This window comes from Aptenodytes patagonicus, chromosome 11, assembly GCF_965638725.1.
Source record: "Aptenodytes patagonicus chromosome 11, bAptPat1.pri.cur, whole genome shotgun sequence".
NCBI lineage: Eukaryota > Metazoa > Chordata > Aves > Sphenisciformes > Spheniscidae > Aptenodytes > Aptenodytes patagonicus.
The window spans coordinates 197,098-219,018 of NC_134959.1; the positions used below are offsets into that span (position 1 = coordinate 197,098).

At 57.4% G+C, this 21,921-nt stretch overlaps 3 protein-coding genes across 4 annotated transcripts; all 3 read left to right on the forward strand.

Moving 5' to 3' along the window:
• Positions 1-181: 181 nt before the first annotated feature.
• On the forward strand, positions 182-10,685 carry IST1 (IST1 factor associated with ESCRT-III). Of its 2 annotated transcripts, XM_076348858.1 has the most exons (10): positions 182-352; positions 2,414-2,513; positions 3,175-3,355; positions 3,620-3,707; positions 4,030-4,113; positions 4,510-4,620; positions 5,008-5,214; positions 6,334-6,426; positions 8,181-8,226; positions 9,402-10,685. In XM_076348858.1, exons 2-10 carry the CDS (start codon positions 2,426-2,428, stop codon positions 9,599-9,601), a joined length of 1,098 nt encoding a protein of 365 aa, XP_076204973.1. In that variant the 5' UTR covers positions 182-352; positions 2,414-2,425; the 3' UTR covers positions 9,602-10,685. The 2 variants fall into 2 exon arrangements, with proteins under 2 accessions (XP_076204973.1, XP_076204974.1); XM_076348859.1 differs by lacking the exons at positions 182-352; positions 3,175-3,355 and having other exon boundaries at positions 2,454-2,513.
• A 419-nt stretch (positions 10,686-11,104) lies between these two features.
• On the forward strand, positions 11,105-15,457 carry DHODH (dihydroorotate dehydrogenase (quinone)). Its single transcript, XM_076348865.1, has 9 exons — positions 11,105-11,132; positions 11,457-11,660; positions 12,113-12,312; positions 12,539-12,621; positions 13,166-13,353; positions 13,838-13,951; positions 14,310-14,463; positions 14,536-14,695; positions 14,842-15,457. The coding sequence occupies exons 1-9, from the start codon at positions 11,115-11,117 to the stop codon at positions 14,894-14,896; spliced, it is 1,176 nt and encodes a 391-aa protein (XP_076204980.1). The 5' UTR covers positions 11,105-11,114; the 3' UTR covers positions 14,897-15,457.
• Positions 15,458-19,463: 4,006 nt separating this feature from the next.
• On the forward strand, positions 19,464-21,460 carry LOC143165434 (haptoglobin-like). The gene is made up of 5 exons (XM_076348876.1): positions 19,464-19,536; positions 19,881-19,942; positions 20,095-20,196; positions 20,403-20,477; positions 20,659-21,460. Exons 1-5 carry the CDS (start codon positions 19,532-19,534, stop codon positions 21,420-21,422), a joined length of 1,008 nt encoding a protein of 335 aa, XP_076204991.1. The 5' UTR covers positions 19,464-19,531; the 3' UTR covers positions 21,423-21,460.
• The last annotated feature ends 461 nt before the right edge of the window (positions 21,461-21,921 follow it).

Consider the following 21,921-nt stretch of genomic DNA (forward strand, 5'->3'; position numbering starts at 1 on the left):
CAGGCGGAACACTGTGCCTACGGAACCTCCGCGCCGGGGGGCGGGTACCGACGGGCGCCTGTCGGGGATACCACTTAGACACTCACGCAAAAGGGATCCCTCCGCTGGGTCATTTAGTCCCTCAGCGCCGCTCTCCTCGCTTGTGCCGCTGCCGCTTCTTTCCCGGGACGGCACCGCGTCGGTGTGGCAGACACTTCTTGCGGCCTCGCCGCCGCAGCTGCCGCACCAGCTCGGTCGTGCCCGGGTAAGGAGTAGGGAGTGCCGGGTCCGTGGATCCCTCCGCACGCGGTGAGGTGGTGCGGCCGGGGGCCCGCCATTTTGGGTGCCTGAAGCTTGCACAGAGGGACGGCCGGTGAGTGGGGCTGGGGCTGGGGCTGTGGCGGCCGAGCTCGGGGCGATGGGGCGCGCTTGGTGGCCGAGAAGATGCTGGTAGTGAGGGGGATGCCTTGCCCTAAGTGCCCCCTGGCTGGGCTGAGGGCAGGCCCGGGGCCTGCCCCGCCCGCGCTGTGGGACGTTCCCTCGGCGGCACCTCGCTGGGGACGGCAGCGGGGAGGCAGAGGGATCTCTCCCCCTCAGCCCTGTCAGGGTGCAGCTATGCCGGTAAAGCTAATCCAGCGTCTCCTGCCGTGCTTGCGCGCTTCTCTGAACTAGCTCTGGGCATTGGGCAGCTCCGCGGCGAGTCTCGCCAGCTGACTAATGCACCTGGAAACCGCCCTAGCAACAGGCTAATTGCTGTACGAGTAAAGGTTAATTTCGGTCTGGCCAGGGTAGCAGCCCGTTTAATGGAAGGGATGGGAAGGCAAGGTACAGAGAAGGAAGAATTGGATCAGCCTTTTTGCAGCAGCGTGGCTGAGAGCCTCATGCGGGGGAGTGGGGGCAACAAAACTTTTTAGAATGACAGCAGGGTGGTTGCGAAAGAATGGCTGGTGAGCTGGCTGCTACTTAATGGCTGTGTTTTGAACTAATCTGTTAAAACAGGTTGTTGTTAATCAGAATAGTTATTTGATAGGTGCTTTTACAGAGACATTGCAACTCGTGTTGAGACTGCTGCTTGCAGCACTATAAAGTTATTCTAATGTTGTAGGAGTACGTTCCAGTTACAGAAGGGCAAAACTTGGTTTTTATGGCATCAGACTTATATAATGAATATGTATTTCTGTAGCAATGTTTTTTGAGCTTGGTTGGTTCTGTGCATCATTGAAATAACTGTATTGATGTGTGAATAGATCAGCTAAATAAACTCGATATACACTAGATAGTAAGAAATGTTATGTAAACTACTAGTTATATACAAAATGCTATCACCATCCAAAAGTCTGCTCCAATATGTCCTTCAGGTACAAGCCAAGGTCTTTCTATGTGATAGCTCTTAAGGAAGGATTTTTTTTTTGATGAACAGTTCTTGGCATAACAAAATGCCATAATAAAGCATCTTCTGAGTTAGTTTTTTGTAGGACTAATGAGTTGAACTGGCTCATGAGAGACTGGAGAAGTGCCAGAGCACGTGTTCAGTACACAGGAAGAGTGTGGGGAATACGGAATGGCAACTTTTTCCTTCTGATGACAGGACTGTTACAACCTTAGTTTGTACAGTCCTTGGGTTAATCATACAGCTGGTTTACAACTTGCGTATTAATAGGACAGAGGTTGGCTTGGTTCTTGCAGCTGACTTTCATGTTTCTTTAAAAATATGGTTTTGTCAATGAAGTAACACAGAGTATTTGACTGTGATAATTGTCACAGATGGCATCTTGAGGCATTGGTTTATTTCCCTCACCTTTCCAAGTAAGGGAATGAAAGCATATCTTCTAGCAGCTATGTTGTTTATTGTGAAATCTGAGGTTTTTTTCCACTTGGGCTTCTTAGAAATCTAGGGCTGAATGGAACCTCAAAATACCATCTCAGTAAGCTGAGCTTACTGAACTGAGGCACAATCATATTTTCCTAGACAACTGCTGGTAGATGTTTGTCTAACATTCTTAAAACTTTACTGTACTCTGGTATTCACATCGGTGGCTAGTGTCACTTGTCTCAATTAAATAGACCCAGGGCTTTAACTTCTTGTTTTAGGGTATGTTTTCTAACCCTATTCCTATTTACGGAGTAGTCCCGGTTTTTGATCATCTTACATCTGTTTCTGGGGTTGAGTTTCAGTCTGTCAGAATGGGAATATCCAGGAAGTTTCTATTCCCTGTTGGCCTTGGTTAGGTGCAGGGTTGTAGAGTGGGAAAGGGAATGATGAGTGCTGTAGGTCCAGTCATTTGTAAATAACCAGATTCAAGAATAGCAGGCCTGTACCTGTTTGTTTGGAGAAATTTGTTTTTTTTTTTTCCCCCATGTAAAACAGTGACTGGTGCCCTTCTGGCTGACCAACAGTTCCTGGTTCCAATGACCTTCCCCTCTTCTCCCACAGAAAGAGTTTATCATGTTGGGCTCTGGATTCAAGGCTGAGCGCTTGCGAGTCAACCTGCGCCTTGTCATCAATCGCCTCAAACTACTGGAGAAAAAGAAGAGTGAGTATTTGAGGGGGCAGGTGTGACCCAGGATGCTTTTGGGGCTCAGGAGACTTGAGGAGAAGATTTTTCTGGAGTCAGGGTACTTTCATGGGCTGAGTATGGAGTAGCCTTTTGCTTTTCCTTGCTGGACCCAGGCCTTGCTGTCTGCCCCGGTATGCAAGCACCCAGAGGAGCAGGCTGGCCACAACGTGGCCTCTGTCCACCTTCCTGGCAGGTGTCAGAGTGCAGTTTATGGGGTGGTAACTGTGGGCCATGTGTGGAGGGACATGCCAGTTTGCCCTGGGGGGCTTTTCCTGGGCTTTCTGTGCCCACAGCATAGTGGGGAACTTCCTGGGTGCTGTGGGAGGCTCTCCCCCACCTGTGCTGTCCTGCCCAGACACAGGTAAGATCCATGGTTCTGATTGACTCTGCAGGGAAGTTGAAGGTGTAGGAGCATTTCTAGCAGCTAAAAGCCCACTCCTTTCTCCCATGAGTTAGTGTGCTAGGACCTAGACACAAGGGCTCCACCAAAGCATGGCTCAGTGTCTTGCACTGCAGAGATTCGATGAAGGAGAGAGAGAAGCTCATGATGGCTTTGTGTGTGGTGGGGACTGCGGGCAGGTGCAAAGGCAGCAGCCCCTGCCAGCACAGTGACTGGCCTTGGGGATATGTGCTGTAGCTGAGTTGGCCCAGAAGGCAAGGAAGGAGATTGCAGATTATCTGGCATCCGGAAAAGATGAGCGTGCCAGGATTCGTGTGGAGCACATCATCCGTGAAGATTACCTTGTGGAGGCCATGGAGATCCTGGAGCTGTACTGCGATCTGCTGCTAGCCCGCTTTGGCTTGATTCAGTCCATGAAGTAAGCTCTGGCCTAGAGGGTATGCTGTGGGAGAGGGTCCAGGCCCCCTGGGCTCAGGGAGGGGTACTGCTGGGGGCAGGCCTGGGATACAGAAGGGTGCTTGTTTGTCTCAGTGTCCTAGGGCCTCCAGAGAACTTTTCTTCCCCAGGCAGGGAAGACTCTGGAGCCCAGCATGGAGGATGGGGACTTTCAGGCTAAGCAGATTGAGGGCAGCAAAGACTAGCTGCTTGGTGCGGAGATAGGATTGTCTTCTGTTGTCCTTAGGGAGCTGGACTCTGGCCTGGCAGAAGCAGTATCTACACTGATTTGGGCTGCACCACGACTCCAGTCAGAAGTGGCTGAGTTGAAGATTGTGAGTAGGGTTGTTTGAGGGGTGTTACACATGGAGGGTGGGTGTGACGCTGCCAGAAGCTGGTGGAAGCCTTTGTCTGGGACTCTGTGTCATCAAGGCAGAGGACATGTTTTTATGGGCTCTGCAGATGGAGACCCCAGCATAGGCGTCCCTGGAACATCAGGGATGGCTAAGGCTGCTCAGCTGGGGCACTCAGTGGCAGAAATGAGGGCGATCGGGGGGCGGGAGGGGGCAGGCAGCTGTAGGGGCCACAGCAGATGTGCAGTGTGTGGTGGGGGAAAGCAAGGGTGTACATGTTCCCAGAGTTTCTCTCCTGCTGCAGGTTGCTGACCAGCTGTGTGCCAAGTACAGCAAGGAGTATGGGAAGCTGTGCCGGACAAACCAGATTGGAACAGTCAATGACAGGGTAATGACCTGGTGGAACCGCTGTAGCCAGCTGGAGCTCGCAGAACAGACATGCCTGCTGTGGCTCTCTGCCCCTTTTTCCTGTGGCCAGTGGCTGATGCCTGTGGCTCACTGCATAGTAGGGGGGGCCAGTTGTGCTGCCTGCGTGGGAGCGTAGTGCTGAGGTCCCTGGCAGGTGGGGCCCTGCTGTGCTGGCTGTGGATGGAGAGGAGCAGAGCACGTGGAGCGCTGGCCTGTGGTTGCCCGCAGCCTCCTCTGCAGCAGTGCTGCACTGGGAGGAAAGGCCTCCCCAAGGCTGCACTGTGCTCCCTGCAGCAGGTGGCCCTGGCTGGGATAGAGCTCTGCTGCGCTGCACTGCCCCAGTCCCGCTGAGTGTCTCTGCACCCTTGTGTTCCAGCTGATGCACAAGCTGAGCGTGGAGGCGCCGCCCAAGATTCTGGTGGAGAGATACCTCATCGAGATTGCCAAGAACTACAATGTGCCCTATGAGCCTGACTCTGTGGTGATGGTGAGTGAGGCACCTGCAAGTCTGGAGCTCCCTTCTGTGTTCCAGTGGCTGAAATGTCCTGTTAGTGCTGTGCGGGCTTTCAGAGGACAGGGCTGTGGCATTGCAGCAAACTCGGTGGTAATTGTGCTTTGGTATCTTCTAGACAGCCCTAGCATAGCACAATCCCTGCTCCTTCCCACAGCCCTACGGCATGTGGCTGTAGTTAGTCATGCTATAGTCTGGTTCCCTTTCTGATTCCCATTAATATCACTGTGTAGCTACTGCCTGTTCTGTCCTTGTTGTGTTGTCCCATCTTGTCCAGTGACAAATGCTGCATCTAATGCTGTTCAGAGGGCTGTGATCAGAATAGAGATGCGTTGGCGAGCAGAATTCTTCCACCCTCTCCAGGCTGAAGCCCCTGCAGGCGGAGAGGCAGATCTGATTGATGTGGGATTCACAGATGATGTGAAGAAGGGTGGCCATGGAGGGGGAGGAGGTGGTGGATTTACAGCCCCGCTGGTTGGTCATGATGGAATAGTACCCATGCCAGTGATGATGCCTATGCCCATGCCAACACCAAATCCACCCTTCTCCTATCCACCTCCAAAGGGACCGGTAAGTGCCTTTGCTTTGAGAATTCCCTTTTTCTGTGGAAGACTCTGATTGTGGTGCTTAGCCCTGTGCCTGCTGATTGGGAATTGTCTGTACCTGATAGCTTGATGTGTCAGAAGGCCATTGTGTTGCTGTGAGACTGCATGGGATGGAAATTGTTGGCAGTGCAGCTGAAGCTTCATGTTGCTTCTTGACTGTGGAGGTTCCTACCCCTGTTCTCCAGCCAGCCCTCTTTGCCTTCAGGGAACAGAGGAGTCCAGACTTAACTCCTGAGGCAGTCTTCTGACTGTCAGGCTTTTGACCAGGGGTTGGAGCTGCATTTTGAAGTTGGTAGGCTGGTAGTGTGCCAAGATTCAGTCAAGGAAATCAGGTGAGTTTTGTGGGGTGAGAACAGCACAGAAAAATGCGGAAGTGCCCTGCCTTCAGACCTGCAAGGGGAGGGGACAAAGCCAATGGCTCTTGGAGATGGTTTGTTGTGAGGGTGGAAGGTGGGAGCTGAAAAGAGCACTGTTCTCTGAATTCAGTCATTTACAGGATATCTGTGTAGACCAGAGAGTGGCAGAACAGTGGGATGGCTTGGAGTCTTAACATGGTCCCAGCAATGCTGCAGTGTTTTTTTGTGGAAAATCTGGGCCAAGTATCATCAGCTGGCTGAAGGCCCAGGCATAAATGTGCTGAGGACTTGTGCCAAGTCTAGGTCTTTGTATTATCCTTACTTGTAACACAACAGTGCCTCAAAGTCTCGAGTGAGCCAGAGACTTCCTTCCTGTTTTGTGATACTGCACTCGGGAGAAATGGCTCAAGTGTGCTTAAGGTAGGGTATTACCCTTTTTGTCCTGGTACTTCTAGTGCCTTGAAAGATGTAGTGTTTAGTTGTGCTGCTTCTTTAGAATAACCCACAGTCCTGTTAGGTGGGTCTGGTTGCTCCATGTGACTACATCTGACTTAATACTTAAGAATCTTTTCCTAGTAAGTATAAACTATATCAGGTTGGATACTTGCCTGCATTTATCTTAAGACTACTACTTTCTCTGACTCCCATAGCAGCTGTAGGTGTATTGTGTCCCATGGTCATTCTCCCAGGTGAGTAGTCTGGTGCATGACTCTAATCTTTCTGTACAGGAGAACTTCAACGGCCTACCTGTGGGGACCTACCAGCCTTTTAGTAACATCCATCCACCACCAATTCCGGCAAGCCCACCAACATACGACTCTGTAAGTGCCTGAGCTGAATCACCATTGTAGGCAGCAGCGGGAACCTCAAAGAGAGTGCAGTGGTAGCCAGGGAAAAGGAAAATGTTCATTAAGCACATTCCTGTCAACCTTTGGAGCTTTTGGGGTGGTGCTTGGCATTGCTTATGGGTGCAGTGAATCACTGAGTGCATGTGATGGGAGAATGACTTGTGAGAAGTTCCTCATTCAGCTCTGCTTTGGCTGCAAAGGAAAGCCAAGATATATTTTATGGCTTTGTTAAAATGGTAGTAAGCAGTTAACAAGTAGAGTCCACAAATTCCGTGGTTGTTTTTTTTTTTTCAACGTGAAGGGTTTATCACCTTCGGTCTATTAAATTACGGCTTTTGAACTAATTCATAGTTAGCCCGGATGAAAATTTTGGCTGACCGAGATGATGTCTGTTTAAACACTCTTCCTTTCCCAGACTTTTCTCAGTCCTTTGGGACAACAAAGGAGAGGCTGGAGTCTTCTCTTTCTACGCTTGTCTATGTTTTGTTGCTGCAGTTCATGATCATGCCTCTCACTTTGCTTTCTGTGACATGCTTCTTGTTTTTACAGTATCCTGAGTAGGGATGAGCATAGCCAAGTACCTGTGTGTGCTAACACCTTGTAGTAGCTGCACAGCACCCTTTGAGTCCAGGAGATGCAGGCATAAATGCAGCAGTTGTTAGCTGGGTAGAGATAGATGGCATTGACTGCAGCCCACAGGGAATGAGGAGTTATACCAGCACAACTGACCATGCCGTGGGCCTTTGTCCCAACCGGACCAAGACCTGATATGGGGTCATTTTGTACCTTGCTACTGGTTACAAGGACCTATCTACTGTTTATGAAAGAAAGGAAGCAGTAGCTGTGATTAATGTGGATGAAGAGGGCGGTCTTCTCCCACTGAGGTCCTTGATAAATATTTTTAGACCTGCTAGTGGAGATATGCTCTGTTTATCCAGTTCCAGAATATGGCCAGTGAAGCTGCTTTGATTGACAGGGAGGCAGAGTGTTGTGGTTTAACCTCAGTTGGCAACTGAGTTCCACACAGCCAGCCACTCACTCCTCCCCCCCCCCCCCAGTGGGATGGGGGAGAGAATTGGAAGAGTAGAAGTGAGAAAAACTCGTGGGTTGAGATAAAAACAGTTTAATAATTGAAATAAAATAATAATGTAATAATAATACACAAAGCAAGTGATGCACAGTGCAACTGCTGACCGATGCCCAGCCAGTCCCTGAGCAGCGGTCCCCCCGGCCAGCTTTCCCCAGTTTATGTACTGAGCATGATGTCACATGGTATGGAATGTTTTTTTGGCCAGTTTGGCTGTGCCCCCTCCCAGCTTCTTGTGCACCTGCAGCCTTCTCAGTTGGTAGAGCATGGGAAACTGAAAAATCCTTGACCAGTGCAAGCACTACCTAGCAACAACTAAAACATCAGTGTGTTATCAGTTTTGTTCTTCTCCTAAATCCAAAACACAGCACTGTACCAGCTACTAAGAAGGAAATTAACTCTATCCCTGCCGAAACCAGGACAGAGAGGAAAGTCGAAGCACTGCCTCCTTTTCGTGGGAAGAGAGGCAGATTCTTCTGAGTGTGCTGGAAGCCAGGGCTGTCTGCCTTTTTGGGGAGGGGTGGGGTATGCATTGCTCTGCGTGGGTGTGGCTGCTGTTGCCCGTGAGCAGTTCCTGCACACCTATGTGATCCTGTGCCTGGTAGGAGAGAGAGCTGTAGTAACTGAGAGTCTTTTCCAGATTGATGAGCCTAATGCTGACAAGGATGCTTCTGCGCCGGTGGCTGGTGAGTATGTCAAGAGGTATGGGAAACCTAGGGTGGTTAGGGGCTGTGGTTAGCTTGGGATCCCAGTGTTCCTGGGAGGAAGCTTTCCATATAGGGAACAATGTGTAGAACTCTACTCATCTTAAGAGCAGGATTTGAGTTTGGAGAGGATTCTGACGGAAATGGAGGGTATCCTCTCAAAACAGGGAGGATCCAGACTTCCGCTGGGAAACTCAAGAACTAGAGTTTGACTTCGGAGTCAGTACTGGGTCTCCAGCTTAAGCTGTCTCATTAGACCAAGTATAGGGCGTTGCAGGATAAAACGAGAAAGGAACAGCTCTAAGTGATGATATATTTTTACACGGCGTGAATAATACTGTTCTGCAGCAATAGAATGAGAGAAGTAAGCACTAAGAAGGTAGATAGGTTGGTATTAATGTCAGTGTTGAGATTCCTGCAGCAGAGCGGGACTAGTAGAAATAGCTGTTATGCCTTTGTCCATCTGCCTAAAGGCTTACGAGGTGCTTCATGCATCGTGATTGGATCATAACAAAATTCTCCTGCCTTGTACAGTGTGATTCTGCTCTGTGTGTTTTGAAAGCACTTGTTCTCTCTAGCACTTGATAAGGACAGAGAGGGTTTTTAGAGTAAGTAGACCTTCGACAGCTCCAGCAAGGATTTCTGACGATCTAATAGAGTCCTCTGGGCAGTGTTGATGATGCGTGCTGAAGAAGATAGGCCTATGGGTGCACTGGATCTGGCTGTGTGCTTCAGTTTGACAGCTGAGTGACAGCATGTGATACCTGCATGTGTCTTGAGGAGGTGTTGGAATGGAGAGAACTGGGACTTTGAGTCCCCATGATGCAGTCCAGCCAGTATAGGGGTGTGGGAGCTTCAGCCCACATGCAGCTGGCTATGGGCAGTGGAGGGGGATCTCCTACTGTCTGGTGCAGCCATAGGATAGGGTCACCCACCTAGATCTGTCATGGCTGCAGCCTCTTGCAGCCATATAAACCTGAAACCTTGTGCTTTTCCCCGTTGAGCGCAGTTGGAGGTGCGTGACCACTGGTCCTGTTCAGAAAAATACATCGGTACTGCCTCTTCCGTAGAACGATCTTTCTTTTGTGTGGCTCTGTTTTGCCTCGTGAGAGTGTGATGATGGTGAGGTGAAATGATATTTCTCTTATTCTAAATAGGGCCCGGGCCCAAGTCAGAAGCTCCTCCTAAACCAGGAGCTGGAGCTCTTAATACCTGTGATAACTTTGTGCTGCCTGAATTACCATCTGTGCCAGATACGCTGCCAACAGCATCTGCCGGCGCCAACTCTTCTGCCTCTGAAGACATTGACTTTGATGATCTTTCTCGGAGATTTGAGGAGCTAAAGAAGAAAACATAAAATTGACTGGGCTGTAACTCCAGTGTGAGGGGCAGGAGCTGTGACAGCTGCTTCTCTCTGAAACAGACTCCCCTTGAAATTGGTTTCCTGTATTAACCTCAAATGAACGCGCTCTTCTTTTTGAGCTCTCTTCCTGCTGTACTTAAACCAAATGCTGCCGCTTTCCCAATCTTTGTTACTCCAGGAGGTGAACTGTGGGGAATCTTGTAAGACTGGAGCAGGGAACAGCCTCTGTCAGTCTGGGTAGCTGTACAGGAAAGCCATGTGTGACATTCTGGGTGCCATTCCTGGCTGCCTCCACAGCGGCTCTGCTCTGTGCTCCCTCCCACAGAGAAGGGAGGTGAAGGCTGAAACGTGACAGGGCTTTCTCCTTTCCCCTGGTGGTCTCAAGGGCAGCAGCAGCATCCACAAGCTGCCCCTCTCTGCTCGATGGCCTGTATGGTAAGGGTGATTAAGTCCCTTTGGTCAGGCTTCTAACTAATAGGGGGGGAGGCAGGGAATACGGTCATGAGGGGACGCAGCATTGCCCTTGAGGCTGTGCAGCACGCTGGCACTTCTGCCATCTCCCTGGCTCCAGCTGTATCTGGTTGCGGTTTGCCTGATGTCCTCTTTTGCTCCCACTGGAGTCTCGGGGAGCCCTTTGTGGCCGCCGCTGCGTTCTCGGTGGGGGATCTGTTTGCAGGAGGGCAGCGCTGTGTGCTTTCCTGTTCAGCAGCATGTCCCGCCGGGAGGGCGAGCTGGCCAGGCTGCGGGCGAGCAGAGCGATGTGGTGTGTGCTGGCTGCGCCATAGCCTGCACCAGCTCCTTTCTCACTGGGTATTGAACGTGTACGGAGAGCTGAGGTCAAGGGGACTCTGATGGGAGACGTGGCAGTAACTGTGCTTGCCCCTGAGCAAGGGGGTGGGAGATCTCTGGGGCTGGGGTGGCTGTTCCCCTCGGCCTGGGTGCAGGGTGGGCTGCTGAGCGCGGTGTGCTCCCTTCTGCGTAGCGTGTCTGTGTGTAATGCTTTCACACAACTCTTCCTTGACGTTCTCGGTTGGTTTGTATCTTACAGGTTGGTTCCTAATAAAGCCTAGCCTTGTGAGCAGCGGTGTCCAGGGGGCCGGGGGGTGCTTTTATCCGGGGGCGCACGGCGACGGGACCCTCTTTGCTGCAGGGGCGTGGCTGTGGCCGTCCCCCACGTGGGGAGCGGGCAGTGCGGTAGCGCTGCCCCCGCGGTTCTGCTTTTCGGTGGGCCCTGCCTCCCCCCGGGTCGTGCTCCTCCAGGCCGCGGAGCCCTGGGGGGGTGACTCGCTGTGAGCCGGAGCGGGGCCGGGGTCCCGCTTGGGACCCTCCCCGCTCGTAGGCGGGGTCGGGGGGTCCTGCCCCCGCGGGTCTCGCCCCCGCCGTTCGTCTCGCGATCCGCCCGCCCGCTCCGAGTCCTGCTGCGCCTCTATTGGCTGGCGGGGTCTGGCCTCCGCCAATTATCGGGGCGGGCTCCCGGAAGCGGCCGTCCACGCGTCGGGCTGAGCAGATGGCGGCGCCGCTGGGCGTGAGCGGCCGGCGGGCCCCGTGGGCGGCGGGGGGGGCCCCGTGGGCGGCGGGTGCCGGGGGCAGCCGGGGCTCGGCCAGGCGGGGCGTGCTCGCGGGGCACCGAGAAGAGTCGGGCATGGCTGGGGGCGGCTGGGGCTGGAGCAGGCAGTGCCGGGACGGGGAAGGGGATGGGGTGCGGGCGGGGTGCCGGTGCCGGTATGGGGTGCGGGCGGGGTGCCGGTGCCGGTACGGGGTGCGGGCGGGGTGCCGGTATGGGGTGCGGGCGGGGCGGGGTGCCGGTGCCGGTACGGGGTGCGGGCGAGCTGCTGACCACCTCGCGCAGGGGCGGCTGCGGGCGCTGGCGGCGGCGCTGGGAGGCTGCGGGCTGCTGCTGGGCTCGGCGCTGGCGGCGGGCGACGAGCGGTTCTACGCGGCGGCGGTGATGCCTGCGCTCCGCGCTCTCCCCCCCGAGGCCGCCCACGGCCTGGCCCTGCGCGCCGCCGCCTTCGGGCTGCTGCCACCTGCTCGTCCCGACGGCCCCGCGCTGGTGCGGATCTGTGGCGGGGGAGACCGGGGGTGGGGTGGCCGACGGGGGATTCAGGGGCCAGGGTGGAGGGTGATGGCCGGGGGGCAACCAGGGCGTGGGGGGTAGCGGGGGGATCGCAGGGCCCGGGGGGGTGGGCAGGCGGCCGGGTCCCAGGGTGACCCCGGACCTGTTGCGGTCCATGGGGGGTGATGAGCTCTGCCAGCCAGCAGAGGTGCCCAGCAGGGCTCCTGGGGCGGCTCGGGATCCAGGAGATGGCCCCGGCAGGAGCCGTGAGTCCTCCAGGACGGGCACCTGATGAAGACACCCTACAGGGCAGAGGGAGAGGAAGGGAGGGGGCTGGGGCTGCTCCTGCAGGGGCTGGAGTGAGGCCCTGGCTGTGGCTTCTGGTGTCGGTGGGCTCTGGCCTTCCTGGCTCCTGGCTGCCAGTGTGTGACCCAGCCCCTGCCCCACAGGAGGTGCGAGTCCTCAGGCAGCGGTTCCGCAACCCGGTGGGCCTGGCGGCTGGCTTCGACAAGCAGGGCGAGGCTGTGGACGGGCTGTACAAGATGGGTTTTGGCTTTGTGGAAGTAGGGACTGTAACGCCTAAGCCCCAGGAGGGGAACCCCAGACCCAGGGTCTTCCGGCTGGCGGAGGACGAGGCGGTCATTAACAGGTGGGATCTGAGGGTGGCTGCTCTGTGGTATCCCACAGACTGCCCGCCCAGAGGGAGGGCATTTATTTGAGTGGTCCCGGTTCTGCGGTCTGTACTCTGGTGGCTCTCCAGTTGGATGTGCTGAGCAGAGCTGCAGAGACCGTATGTCTCCCTCGTGTTTCTCCTGTGTCCTGCTCAGGGCTTGTGGACACCAGCCCAGCCCTGAACCTTATCTGTTCTGGTGCAGGTATGGATTCAACAGCCACGGCCACGCTGCAGTGGAGCGCAGGCTGCGGGCCCGCCAGGAGACGCAGCTTAGGCTCACTGGTGGTGAGACAAGCTTATAAGTCCTTGTTCTTGGGGTCTGCAGGGCGCGTTTGGGGGTCTTCCAGGAAGCTGTAGACCAGGAAAGGTGTGTAATGCCAGTGTCCAGGCACAGGAGGGCCCTAGCCAGAGCGAGGTACATTCAGACAGCAGGAACCCACTTGGGGCTGTAGCCTCTCCCCCTTGGGACTGTGACCAGGTGCCTTTTTCCCATCATTTTCCCTGCGATAGAGGCTCTGCTTGCTACTTTGAGCAGGACGTGTCTGCTGAGACTAGCCAAAGCCGATAGGGCCCGAGCTGGGCATTTTCCGAGGGCAGCCTCCACCGGGTGGCCAGGCTGGAGGCTGCAGTGCTGGGAGGTGCTGACCGGGGCAGCTGTGGTGATGCTGCTGTGGCTGCAGGACAATCCCAGGCCCATCCCAGTGAAACACATGGGCTGCATATCCCCGTCTTGATTTTAGCTGGTCCTGGGGCCTCCATTGTTGGGCACTCTGGCCCCTTGGGTGGTGGTTGGTCCTGCTGCCCTGGTTCAGCCGTGTATGTGTTCCAGCGGGGATGCCCCTTGGAATCAACCTGGGCAAGAACAAGAGCTCTACTGATGCTGCAGCTGACTACGTGGCTGGGGTCCGGACACTGGGCCCTTTGGCTGACTACCTGGTTGTGAATGTGTCCAGCCCGAACACCCCAGGGCTGAGGGACCTGCAGGGCAAGGCTGAGCTGCGGGACCTGCTGACCAAGGTGGGTGACCCTCACAGCCAGCCCAGACCACAGCTGCAGCACTGGATGCATCCCGTCCCCTGGCAGTGCCTGCTCTGCTCCATCCAGTGGGTTTGCCCCAGCGCAGGGAGGAGCATGGTGGCTCCCCAGAGTGGTGTGCAGAGCCACTGAGATGTCCCCTGATCAGCTGCTGGTGCAGGGTTCACCGGGGTGTTGTACTCCAGCAAAGGGCATGTGAGCAGTAAGGCATTGCCCTCCGCTTTGCTCCTGCAAAGGGGCAGTGAGCCACCCATGCCACAGCATCAGGAGTCGCTGTGGTCCTGTGCGGGCTGTGTGCCCCAGGCCCTGTGCCATTGGGTGCCCGTCCCATCGGCAGCACCATGTAGGGAGAGCAGGGCCTGTCCCTGTGCTGCCTGTGGCGGTGGGTGCACGCGTCTCCCCGGTCTAGGGCAGGAAGTGTTCCCCCACCACATACTGCTCTGTGCCCTCGCGTGTCCCCCTGCAGGTGCTGGCGGAGAGGGACTTGCTGCCCTGCGAGCGCAAGCCTGCTGTGCTGGTGAAGATTGCCCCTGACCTCACCATGCAGGACAAGCAGGACATCGCTAGCGTCATCTGCGAGGTGAGGAGGCGGGAAGAGGAGGCTGGCAAGGAGCTGGGCTGGTGTGCCTCCTGCCTCACCTCGCACAGCATGGGGACAGGGCTGTGGTGCTCCTGGCAAGTCACCTCTCTGAAGGGACAGGCGGACCTGCAGCTCTCTTGCTGCCATAGGGGCAGTGTCCTCGGTAGCTCTGAGTCTGCGAGGGCCTGTGTGTGTCACCCAGACCGTGGGGACAGTCCAGGCAGTGAGGGGCAGCTGCTTTGTCCCCAGGCGCATTGCTGGGGCACTTGTCGGGGGGGGGTCCTGGCCTGGCAGTCTGGGGATGAGAGTGGGGGGCTGCTCATGGCAGCTGTGTCCTCATGCTGCTGCCCCTCCTCAGCTAGGTGTGGATGGGCTGATTGTCAGCAACACCACCGTGAGCCGCCCCAGCAGCCTCCGGAGCGGGCAGCACACAGAGCCTGGGGGCCTCAGTGGGAAGCCCCTGCGGGAGCTCTCCACGCAGACCATCAGGGAGATGTACTCCCTCACCCGAGGTAGGGACAGAGCAGACCTTGGGGTGCGTGCTGGTGTCGCCCGTGCTGTCCTGACCCTGCACCTGCCCACAGGCCAGGTGCCCATCATCGGGGTGGGTGGGGTGAGCAGTGGGCGTGATGCCCTGGAGAAGATCCGTGCTGGAGCCTCGCTTGTGCAGATGTACACGGCGCTCGTGTACCACGGGCCACCAGTGGTGGGGGCAGTGAAGCGGGAACTGGAGGAGCTGCTGAGGTGAGTGAGAGGCCAGGCACCTCCCCAGGGAGCCCCTGGGCCCAGGGTGGCTCTGGGCAGCCGCGTGCTGATGCGTGAGCAGTGGTACCGTGGGGCCGAGCCTCAGTGCCAGGCCGGCCTAGCCATCACACACACTCCCTGGTTAGGGAGCAGGGGTTCAAGAACGTCATGGAGGCAGTTGGAGCAGATCACCAGTGCTGACACGCTGCAGAACCAAGGCCTAGCCAGGATGAGCCGTGGGCAAGCAGGGACAGGTCTGACACTTCCAGTGCTGGGCAGGCTGGGACTGAGCTGAGGTCCTGGTCCTAGCCCCTGAGAAGGGTCAGTGATGGGTGAAGCTGGGGCTGCGCTGGTGGGGAGCAGGGGAGGGGGTCTCCACACTGGCTTTCCTGTGGGTTGGGCTCCCCAGCAGAAACCAGCGCTGAGTAGGGCTCTGCTGGGTGGTGAGGAAGGCCCCTGAGGGGATAGCCCTGCGGGCTGTAGGCAGTCCTGTGCCCTGGCTCCTGCTGCAGTGCTTCCCCGTGGAGGGCACACCTTCCCTGGTGTTACTGCCCAGAGCCACAGGCCAAGCAGTGTATTGGGTGTCCCTTCTGCCAGGGACCCCGCAGCCCGTGCTACCTGCTCAGGCTGGTGCTTGGTCCTCCTGGACTGCAGCCTCTGCAGGAGGCAGTCCCTGCCCTCCTCCCCTCGGCATGCGGTCCTGTAACAAATCTGCAGGCCTTGGGTCCTGCCTGACTGTCAATAAATGTTTGGCTCACCTGGTCCTGTGTGCTGCTCTGGGGACACCCCTTGGGTCAGAGGGATACAGCCCGGCTCTCCTCAGCTGAGTGGGATCAGCTCTCTTTGTGTTGTTCCTGGTCAGTGCATCTTCTCCTTGTGGTAGAAACTGCAGGGTAGCTGGGCTCTGGGATGGATCCACGCAAAGCTCACCAGGGCTCCCCTCGCAGGGACCTCTGCCTGAGGCTGGGCCCTTGGGAGCTGCTGGGCACCATTTCTTCCTTCTGCTGCTGCTATGTCGATGTTTGGAGACAGCTGCGGTTATGCCCTGTCACTTGTTACGGAAAAGCCCTGTTCATTCATGCTTCTGGAGGCTGTCAGTTTTGTCTTTGGGGCCTCCGGCGTTGACTGCTGCTTTACCCCAGACTCCCTGCGGTTGTCTCAGGCCTTTCTTGAGCAATACGGCTTGACCTGGACACAGTGTTCCCTCTGCAACCTCTCACAGTTCACCCTGCAGAGCAGGATTGCATCACAGCACTTCATCAAACGTGTTTATAGGAGGAGCGGGACTGCTGACCCCGCTCTCAGTGGCCCTTGGCTCACATCAGGGCTGTCACCCGCCTGCTCTCCTGCTTCCGCAGCCCTCTGCACCAGCCTCTGTTTTTCCTAGATTCTCTGCTTCGGACAGGTGGTGCTTATTGCTGCTCTAACAAGGATGTGACCCGGTCCATTGGCCAAGGTTTTGATGTGCCTTGTCTGGAGAGGACCTGGGAGGTGCTTGCTCTCCCAGTCTGAAGGTGGCTGTCATACCTGTGGGAGTGTGAGCTTGAGTTTCACCTTGTCCCATGGCACTCTTGTCTGTGCTCTGCAGCTGGTTTGTGACTGTGGCTTGGAGACACTCAGTGCCTTGCACTGCCACAGCAGTCACTGGTGGCGTTGGCCTCGAGCATGGCCCTGCGCTGCTGTAGCCCGGTGCATGGGCTGTGGTCTGTGCTCCACGGGCAGGCTGGGACAGCTTCCCCCACCTTCCTGCAGGCAGTCCCTTTGTCCGAGCTAACCTTGAGGCTGCTGAGTGGGCACCAAGGCACAGTCGCGTGTTGCTTTTTTCCCCCTGCCAGGGTATGGCAGTCTCCTGCGGAGGGACAAGCCTGCTGCAGTGGGACAGTGCTATCTAAGCCTGCTATCATCAAACGCCACAGCACCTTTCTAAGTGCTGGTGTGGTTCATAGAATCATTAAGGTTGGAAAAGACCTCTGAGATCATCGAGTCCAACCATCAACCCAACACCACCATGCCCACTAAACCATGTCCCTACGCGCCTCATCTACACGTCTTTTAAATACCTCCAGGGATGGGGACTCAACCACTTCCCTGGGCAGCCTGTTCCAATGTTTAACCACTCTTTCAGTAAAGAAATTTTTCCTCGTGTCCAGTCAAAACCTCCCCTGGCACAACTTGAGGCCATTTCCCCTCGTCCTATCGCTTGTTACTTGGGAGAAGAGACCGACCCCCACTTCGCTACAGCCTCCTTTCAGGTGGTTGTAGAGAGCGATGAGGTCTCCCCTCAGCCTCCTTTTCTCCAGACTAAACAACCCCAGTTCCCTCAGCCGCTCCTCATCAGACTTGTTCTCCAGACCCTTCACCAGCTTCGTTGCCCTTCTCTGGACACGCTCCAGCACCTCGACGTCCTTCTTGTAGTGAGGGGCCCGAAACTGAACACAGTATTCGAGGTGCGGCCTCACCAGTGCCGAGTACAGGGGGACGATCATTTCCCTAGTCCTGCTGGCCACACTATTTCTGATACAGGCCAGGATGCCATTGGCCTTCTTGGCCGCCTGGGCACACTGCCGGCTCATGTTCAGCTGGCTGTCAACCAACACCCCCAGGTCCTTTTCCGACAGGCAGCTTTCCAGCCACTCCTCCCCAAGCCTGTAGCGCTGCATGGGGTTGTTGTGGCCGAAGTGCAGGACCCGGCACTTGGCCTTGTTGAGCCTCATCCAGTTGGCCTCGGCCCATCGATCCAGCCTGTCCAGGTCCCTCTGCAGAGCCTTCCTACCCTCGAGCAGATCAACACTCCCGCCCAACTTGGTGTCGTCTGCAAACTGACTGAGGGTGCACTCGATCCCCTCATCCAGATCATCGATAAAGATACTGAACAAGACCGGCCCCAAAACTGAGCCCTGGGGAACACCGCTCGTGACCGGCCGCCAACTGGATTGAACTCCATTCACCACAACTCTCTGGGCCCGGCCGTCCAGCCAGTTTTTGACCCAGCGCAGAGTACATCTGTCTAAGCCGTAAGCCGCCAGCTTCTCTAGGAGAATGCTGTGGGAGACAGTGCCAAAGGCCTTACTGAAGTCCAGGTAGACCACATCCACAGCCTTTCCCTCATCCACTGGGCAGGTCACCTGGTCATAGAAGGAGATCAGGTTGGTCAAGCAGGACCTGCCTCTCATGCATCCATGCTGGCTGGGCCTGATCCCCTGGTTGTCCCGCTCATACCTTGTGAGCGCCCTCAAGATGAACCGCTCCATAATCTTCCCCGGCACCAAGGTCAGGCTGACAGGCCTGTAGTTCCCCGGATCCTCCTTCCGGCCCTTCTTGTAGATGGGCGTCACATTGGCAAGCCTCCAGTCGTCCGGGACCTCCCCCGTTAACCAGGACTGCTGATAAATGATGGAGAGTGGCTTGGCGAGCACCTCCGCCAGCTCCCTCAGCACTCTCAGGTGGATCCCATCCAGCCCCATAGACTTGTGAGCGTGGATCTGTTCATGGATCACATCTGTTCGATGTTCATGGATCAAGCTGTCAAGCCCTGATGTGTCCTGTGCTGGACTCTAGCCTTCTGTGTTTCAAGTGTGGTTGCATGAGTATGACTGGTGCTGGGCCAGAGATCTCAAGCCCTGCATTATTTAGGGGGACAGGCGCCCCATGAGATGGGAAGAAGCTTGCACAGGATGGGAAAGCCCTCTTCTGGAGTGTCTGGGACCAGACACAGATGTCCCTCGTGAGCCTGAAGGACTGGAGCGTCCGAGGGGCAGGAGGGGCGCTGGTGAGACCCCCAGCAGGCGAGGCTTCAATAGCTCAGGGCTGGGGCTGGCCCCACATGCTCCAGATGGTTTTGGGGTGGCCTCACTGCAACAGTGGCACCCTGGCATAGGTAAGATGGTGGGTGCCTGTCCCCTCCCCTCTGTGCTGCCCCTTGGTTGTGCTCCTGCTGGAAGCAGACTCTGCTCGTTGGAGCAGGCTGATGTGCTCTGCCCTGTGCCTTTGCTGCTGGCTGACCACATCCAGCTGGGCACTGGCCAGCGATTGCTGCTACGAGTTCCCGTAAGGCTGGGCCAGGCCCTTGCCTCTGCTGACAAACAACCTGCACCCGAGGGGCCAGGGGCTGCCAGGACGTGGGGCTGGAGCACACTGGGCGGGAAGGGGTGGGTGCTTGTGGGAAGAGGTTGGCTTGGCCGCAGTCCCTGCTCGCTGCAGGCATGGGACGTGCTGCACCCCTCGACCAGCCAGGCTGGTGCTGCCCAGGGCACTAGCGGCACCGAGCCCCGCTGCACCCCAGCTTTGCGGGGTGGCTGGCAGGGTGCACCCTGGCTGTAGGCAGAGCCAGGCACAGGATGGGATGGCACTCGGCTCCTGTGCCCCGGCTTCACCCGCCAGCACTGGGGCGGTTGCCTGCACCCTGTGGGGCTGCCGGGTGCCCCCACAAAGACTGCTCTAGGTGGTGGCACAGGGCAGTTTTTCAGGGGGCAGGGGCTGGCTCTGCTTTCTGTGAACCTCAGCTGGTGTCACAGCGTCAGAGCACCAGTATCTGCAGCCAGGTCCCTCCCTGCATATTTGTAGCTGCAAAATCCCGGAAACTCTTGGCACACTGGCTTCCCATGGGGACTTGGCAGGCTTCCTGGGAGCCTCTGCCAGGCCAGCTGTGAGCCGGGTGGGGCTTTTTGTGCTTCTCCTGCTGGGAAAGGTGCTGGCTGCATGCAGTGGGGTCAGGAGGTCTGGACCACATGGGGCTGCACCAGGGCGAGGGAGGTGGCAATAAAAGACATGAGGAGGGAGCCCTGAACAGCATTGACCTGCAGAAGGAGGCTGCTGTGAGGAGAGGGAGCTGTGGGCATGGGGTGAGCAACGTTGATGTGTCCCTGCGCATGCTTGGTGCTGTGTCTGTCCTGCTTGCCTGGCTGAGGACCTGGCCCTGCTGTGGGCTGTGGCAGGACCCACGTTGGGCCTGGAAGCGCTCTGAGTCCCAACACTGCAGCCTCGTCCTCTACAGCAGCAGGGTCCAGGTCTGGCCCACGTGACTTCTCCAGGCTGTGTCTGATGGGCAGTCCCAGGGGTGCGGGGTCAGCCCTCTGCCCTCCTGGGGAGGGAGCCCTCGGGACAGGGCATTGGTCCTGGTGGAGTCCACAGACTGGGAGCAGGGGGGTAGGAGCCCTCTGCTGAGTGTGCCCTCTCTTCCCTACAGACCTGCAGTGCTGCTGATTGCTGGCCTGGCCTGGACTGTGCTGGAGACTGCAACTGCCACGGGTACCTTCCAGGGCAAGGGTGGGAGCACTGGGGCTCGGATGAAGGCAGGGGCAGCTTGGCAGGGAAGATGGAATTGGGGAGGGACCTGCCAGAGGTGGGGGTTATGTCCTGGGCTGGGTCCTCTGGGCCAGCTGAGCATCCTCTGCCTGCAGAGTGGAGCTGTGCAAAGCCTGCGGAGATTGAACATGGCTACGTGGAGCACCTGATCAAGTACCGCTGCAACCCGTACTACCAGCTGCGTGGCTCTGGTGATGGTGAGGAACATGGCATGGGCACAGCAATCAGGGACGGGGCTTGTCCCCGGCTCCAGGGGATGCATGGGGCTGCCCCAATGCCGGATGATGCAGCCCCCTCCCCCTGCCCGCCCTTCCTGGGGGGTGCGAGCCCTGGGGAGGCACAAGTAACTCCGCACCTCGCTGCCTTGCAGGGCAGGGGTGCTGACTCTGGTTTCCCTCCAAAGGCACATACAAGTGTGACGAGGATCACGTGTGGGTGAGCTCTGAAGCTGGCAAGGAGGTGCCTGTCTGCGAGCCAGGTGAGAGCAGAGCAGCAGGGGCTGGGGCTGCGAGGGGCAGAGTGGGTGGGCGGTTGTGAATGGTCCGTCTGGGCAGCCGAAGGGCTGCAGGGGCTGCTCCCTGGGGCTGCTGTGGGCCAGGAGGCATCCAGTGCCTGCCGGCCTCAGAAGGCTCACCAGGGCCCTGCTCTGCCCTATGCAGTGTGCGGGAAGCCAAAGAACCCCCCCAGGCAGTTGCAGCGCATCATTGGGGGCCTGCTGGCTGGGAAGGGCAGCTTCCCTTGGCAGGGCCGGCTGGTGACCCGCCACAACCTCACCGTGGGGGCCACGCTCATTGGTGACCAGTGGCTGCTGACCACGGGCAGGAACGTCTACCTGAACCACAGTGAGAACACCAAGCCAGAGGAGATTGCCCCTACACTGCAGCTCTTCCTGGGCAGCCGGGAGCAGCCTGCCTTGGGCATTGAGCGCGTGGTGCTGCACCCCAGCTACCCGGAGGCTGTGGATCTGGCCCTGCTGAAGCTCAAGCAGAAGGTGCTCCTCGGAGAAGAGGTGATGCCCATCTGCCTGCCCCAGAAGGACTATGTGCACCCGGGGCGGGTGGGTTACGTCTCGGGCTGGGGCCGTGGCGCCACATTTGCCTTTCCCAACATGCTGAAGTACGTGATGCTGCCGGTGGCAGAGAGCGAGAAGTGCAGGCAGTACTATGAGGCACGGAATGCGTCCTACTGGGTCCAGCCCATCCTCAGCAATGACACCTTCTGTGTGGGCATGAGCGAGCTGCGGGAGGATACGTGCTATGGGGATGCCGGCGGCGCCTTTGCTGTGCAGGACCCTGATGACAACACCTGGTACGTGGCCGGCATCCTCAGCTACGACAAGACCTGCACATCCTCTAAGTATGGCGTATACGTGGATGTGCAGCATGTCCTGGGCTGGGTCAAGGAGACGGTGGCGGCTGGCTGAGGTGGAGCCATGGGGGAATAAAACTGCCTCACACCTGGCTGCAGGCTCCGTTTGTCCGTCTGTCTGTGTGCAGCACTGCGGGGGCGTGCACGTGTGTGTCCGTGCAGGGGGGTGAGCGTGCGCACGCGCCTGCCCCTCGGTGGGGTGGTGCCTGGGGGCCCGTGTGGAGTCCCTGGGGGGGTGGCTAGGGGGCCCTCGTCCGCAGGGGGTGCCTGGGGCTCTGTGGAGTTCTCCCCTCTCCCCTGTGTGGGGGTGTCTGTGGGGCTCTTTCCCCCACGCCTCCCCCGTGTGTGTGGGTGCCTGTGGGGTTCTTCCCCCCCGTGTGTGTGGGTGCCTGTGGGGTTCCCCCCCCCCCGTGTGTGTGGGTGCCAGTGGGGTTCTTCCCCCCCCCCCGTGTGTGTGGGTGCCAGTGGGGTTCTTCCCCCCCCCGTGTGTGTGGGTGTCTGTGGGGTTCCCCCCCCCCGTGTGTGTGGGTGCCAGTGGGGTTCTTCCCCCCCCC

Coding starts and splice junctions, on each gene's coding strand:
- IST1 (XM_076348858.1), top strand. CDS start 2,426: ATGTTGGGCTCTGGATTCAAGGCTGAGCGCTTGCGAGTCAACCTGCGC. Junction 3,356..3,619: donor GGCTTGATTCAGTCCATGAA/GTAAGCTCTGGC, acceptor TGTTGTCCTTAG/GGAGCTGGACTCTGGCCTGG. Junction 5,215..6,333: donor ATCCACCTCCAAAGGGACCG/GTAAGTGCCTTT, acceptor CTTTCTGTACAG/GAGAACTTCAACGGCCTACC.
- LOC143165434 (XM_076348876.1), top strand. Junction 20,197..20,402: donor GCTGCGTGGCTCTGGTGATG/GTGAGGAACATG, acceptor TTCCCTCCAAAG/GCACATACAAGTGTGACGAG. Junction 20,478..20,658: donor GGTGCCTGTCTGCGAGCCAG/GTGAGAGCAGAG, acceptor TGCCCTATGCAG/TGTGCGGGAAGCCAAAGAAC.
- DHODH (XM_076348865.1), top strand. Junction 13,354..13,837: donor TGCGGGACCTGCTGACCAAG/GTGGGTGACCCT, acceptor GTCCCCCTGCAG/GTGCTGGCGGAGAGGGACTT. Junction 14,696..14,841: donor GAACTGGAGGAGCTGCTGAG/GTGAGTGAGAGG, acceptor CTCCCTGGTTAG/GGAGCAGGGGTTCAAGAACG.